Raw genomic sequence first — 3,972 nt, 5'->3', positions numbered from 1 at the left:
ATGCGCCCGCCAGTGCAGACTGCGGCTTCTGTCGGCTGGAAACCCAGCAGGTCTCACCTGCTCACAGTAAAAAGCACAGAGCAGATACTGGCTGCTGGGGAAGGTGCTCGCCCCTGCCCTTCTACCTGCCAATTGACAGGCCATAGGGAACTTTGATTCTTTATTAGGGAAATTCGATTCTTTGTTACAACTTCTAGATTCGTGTCTGCAAACATTTAACGTGGGGGACGGGGATAAGGTGGGGGTGGGGAGCAGGGAAACCAAGAACAGCCCACACCATCTCTCTCCCGTTCCGCTGCAGAAGCGGGGCCTGGAAGGATAAGGCTACACAGATAGGAGTTTCCACTTGAGCCCTGCCGGGGCCTCGCTTCCGCAAGGTTTTCAGAATTTGGGAACCGACCCCTGAGTAGCGTCGGGGGATCGCCGGGTCGCCGCCTCCCGGGCTGCGTCGGGGGACCGCCGGGTCGCCGCCTCCCGGGCTGCGTCGGGGGACCACCGGGTCGCCGCCTCCCGGGCTGCGTCGGGGGACCGCCGGGTCGCCGCCTCCCGGGCTGCGTCGGGGGTCCGCCGGGTCGCCGTCTTTGGGGCTGCGTCGGGGGACCGCTGGGTCGCCGCCTCCCGGGCTGCGTCGGGGGACCGCCGGGTCGCCGCCTCCCGGGCTGCGTCGGGGGACCGCTGGGTCGCTGCCTCCCGAACTCCAGCCGGGGACCGCTGGGTCGCCGCCTCCCGAACTCCAGCCGGGGACCGCTGGGTCGCCGCCTCCCGGACGGCAGCGGGGGACCTCTGGGTCGCGGTCTCCTGGGCAGCGCTCTTCTCGGAGCCTGGAAGAAGACCAGCGTAAGGAGGCCACACCTGTGTCCCAATACCTTCTCCACAGAAGGGGCCTTCCGCACGGCCGCGGGGGCGGGCCCGGTAATCTGAGAGCACGGGGTCAGTCTGGTGTTCCAGATCCCTTGCAAAGAGAAACCCCGCTCCCGGCGGACTCCCGGCTCCCGGGGCGCATCCAGAGCGCACATCAGGAGCCCTCCCAAGGAGCCCGCCCAGACTTTCCCTCTCCATTCCGCCCGCGTACTTTGCGCTCGGAGTTGGCGGTGATAGTTAGCCAAATTCATGATCAGCTTGGACACATCCTTTTGGTAAGAAGGTCGACCAAATATCAAAATCTCGGCCTCGCCTTCAGGTTCCCTCTGGGTAACGCGCAGCAGGGTTTGGGACACACACTCGACGTGCGGGATGTGCTCTCCGCCCGGGCCTGCGCAGGAGGGAAAGAGCGGTGAAAAGAGGAGCAAGGGAAAGAGAGGCCACCCGAGGGGCAGGCAGCGGGGGTCGTGGATTGCGGCCGAGGCCACAGAAGAGGCTCGCCCCGAGGGACGGTCGGCCTGGGAGACGGGGCGGGTAGGAGCTGGGGAAGAGAGTCGCGTTGGTTTCCCCTGCGCGGCCGCTCACCAAAGATCGCTTCCACCAGCCACGCCTCGAGGTAAACTGCCTTCGGACTCTTCAGGTGCTCGGACTGGCACCAGTAGGGCTGCTTGGTGTTATTACCGAGCACCTGGAACAGCGTCCCTTCCCGCTGCTCCAGCTGCACGAGCGTGGGAAAGCGCTTGGGGGCGGCCATGCCGCGGCGGACCTCCCACGGGGCGGCGCTACAGCTGCCAGACGCCAGGGCGCAGCTGGGCCTTATATCACCGGCTTGTTGCAAGCTCCTCCCAATCCGCGCCCTTCTCACTGGATTCCGGGCCTTGCCTCCCAAACTCCGCAGCCCGGCTTCTTCCCGAGACCGCGCAGGTGCAGAGGCGCGCTCCTGGGCGGGCGGGTTCCGTCTGGACCCGCCTCTTTCCTCGCACTCTGAGAAGGAGAGCGGAGCTCCAGAGCCGTAGGGAAGATCCAACAGCAGGACGATATCCTCAGAGAAGCACACAGATCGTTTCGGTGACCGGGGTGCTTTTCAAACCGTTCTAATGGGGCTATTTTAGCATTCCCGAGATGTTGGAATAACTTTTTAAATGGAAAACCTAATTAAACACACACACGGAGCAAAACTCAAGGAGTAAAAAAGGCGCTCAAGGGCTAAGCCCCTTCCTTTCCCTCCTGAACCTTGACCAGTGGGTTCCCTCCCAAGAGGCCACTACATTTCCAGCTTCTTCCTTAACCTGTCCAAGACAGCTGAGCACAAACAACAGCCTGTGGTCTGTGTGGTTTGCACATCAGAGGGGATAGTTCCTTAAATTTTTTGATGCCTTAATTCTCTAACACAATTATATTTCTATTTCTTGAGTTCTCTGTCCAACTTAAAGCATTGTTTATCAGTGCTACTCAGAGAGATGAAGCTATATACTTTCACATCAGTAGTTGGGATATCAGGACCAGACCCCGCAGGCTGAGATCCCCAGAATTCAGTCAGGCTCATCCTTGTGTTCACGGGAGTTCTGTTGGCCAAAGAAGTGCATGAGAGCCTGCCCAGGCGGTCGCACAGTGGATATAGTGTCAGACTGGGACGCACAGGGCCCAGGTTCGAAACTCTGAGGTCTCCGGCTTGAGCATGGGCTCATAGACATAACCCCGTGGTTGCTGGCTTGAACAAGCCCAATGTCACTGGCTTGAGCAAGGGGTCACTTACTCTGCTCTAGCCTAGAATGCTGAGGTCACTGATTCAAAACCCTGGGCTTGCCTGGTCAAGGCACATATGGAAGTTGATGCTTCCTGCTCCTCCCCACTTCTCTCTCTCTCTCTCTCTCTCTCTCTCTCTCAGTCTATCTCCCTTCCTTCTCTAAAATGAATAAATAAAATCTTAAAAAAAAAAAAAAAGGAAGTGCATGAGAAGTTTGCAGGTCTCTGACAGGGTCTGCCATCTTGAGATCTAAACAGAATATGAATTAAAAGCCTAAGAAGGGCAAAATCAGTTCAAAAATTCATTAAGTAAACTTATAAACTCCCGTGAGTAGACAGAAGAATTAGGTGAATATATAACTGAAACTTAAGGATCTGGACTCTATAACTGTTTACCCAGGAATTTATGGGGTCACTAACGTAGCAAGTATAAATTGAAATTTGAGGTCTGTCAGTGTTGCCAAGAACCCAATTTGAGAAGCACTTCCATAAAAATCTCTGTCTGAATCTGTCTCTCATACTAAAATGACATAGAATGATATCATTGTTCTTTAGTTGATATAAGAAGATACTTGTGCCTGACCAGGCGGTGGCGCAGTGGATAGAGCGTCGGACTGGGATGCGGAAGTACCCAGGTTCGAGACTCCCAGGTCGCGCGCGGGCTCACCTGGCTTGAGCAAAGAGCTCGCCAGCTTGGACCCAGGGTCGCTGGCTCCAGCAAGGGGTTACTTGGTCTGCTGAAGGCCCACGGTCAAGGCACATGTGAGAAAGCAATCAATGAACAACTAAGAAGTCGCAATGCGCGGCGAGAAACTGATGATTGATGCTTCTCATCTCTCTGTCCCTGTCTATCTCTGCCTCTGTAAAAAAAAAAAAAAGATACTTGTAACTATGCATGTTATTGTCATGTGTGTGTGAGTGTGTGGAGATCTTTTACTTCCTTGAAGTTTCAGAAAGGGGTATATAACTATTTAAGCTCTGGTAGAAAAGTTTGGTTGGTTAGAGCATGGTCCAGAAGCACAGAGGTTGCCAGTACCATCCTCTGTCAGGGCACATGCAGGAACAGCTTAATGTTTCTCTTTCTCTCTCTCTCTCTCTTTCTATCCTGCAGAAATCTAAATTTAAAAATATATTTATTTAAGCAATCAATAGTTCAAATGCTGTAGAAATGTTCACCTGAAATCTGTGTACTCTTATTGATCACTGTCACCGCATTAAATTTAATTTCTAAATATGAAAATTAAAAAGAAATATTTAATCCTGATCAGGTGGTGGCGCAGTGGATAGAGCGTCGGACTGGGATGCAGAAGGACCCAGGTTCGAGACCCCGAGGTTGCCAGCTTGAGTGCGGGCTCATCTGGTTTG

At 54.6% G+C, this 3,972-nt stretch overlaps 1 protein-coding gene across 1 annotated transcript; it reads right to left on the bottom strand.

Moving 5' to 3' along the window:
- Positions 1 to 381: 381 nt before the first annotated feature.
- Positions 382 to 1,615, bottom strand: KHDC3L (KH domain containing 3 like, subcortical maternal complex member). The gene is made up of 3 exons (XM_066252576.1): positions 1,447 to 1,615; positions 1,073 to 1,252; positions 382 to 821 (listed from the first exon to the last, which is right to left on the bottom strand). Exons 1-3 carry the CDS (start codon positions 1,613 to 1,615, stop codon positions 382 to 384), a joined length of 789 nt encoding a protein of 262 aa, XP_066108673.1.
- Positions 1,616 to 3,972: the final 2,357 nt, after the last annotated feature.

Source organism: Saccopteryx bilineata, chromosome 1 (genome assembly GCF_036850765.1).
Source record: "Saccopteryx bilineata isolate mSacBil1 chromosome 1, mSacBil1_pri_phased_curated, whole genome shotgun sequence".
In the NCBI taxonomy this organism is placed as follows: Eukaryota; Metazoa; Chordata; class Mammalia; order Chiroptera; family Emballonuridae; genus Saccopteryx; species Saccopteryx bilineata.
The sequence above is the reverse complement of the archived record's forward strand: the minus strand, read 5'-3'. Positions and strand labels throughout refer to the sequence as shown.

Coding starts and splice junctions, on each gene's coding strand:
- KHDC3L (XM_066252576.1), bottom strand. CDS start 1,615: ATGGCCGCCCCCAAGCGCTTTCCCACGCTCGTGCAGCTGGAGCAGCGG. Junction 1,253..1,446: donor GCTGGTGGAAGCGATCTTTG/GTGAGCGGCCGC, acceptor CCTCCTGCGCAG/GCCCGGGCGGAGAGCACATC. Junction 822..1,072: donor CCGCCAACTCCGAGCGCAAA/GTACGCGGGCGG, acceptor GTCTTCTTCCAG/GCTCCGAGAAGAGCGCTGCC.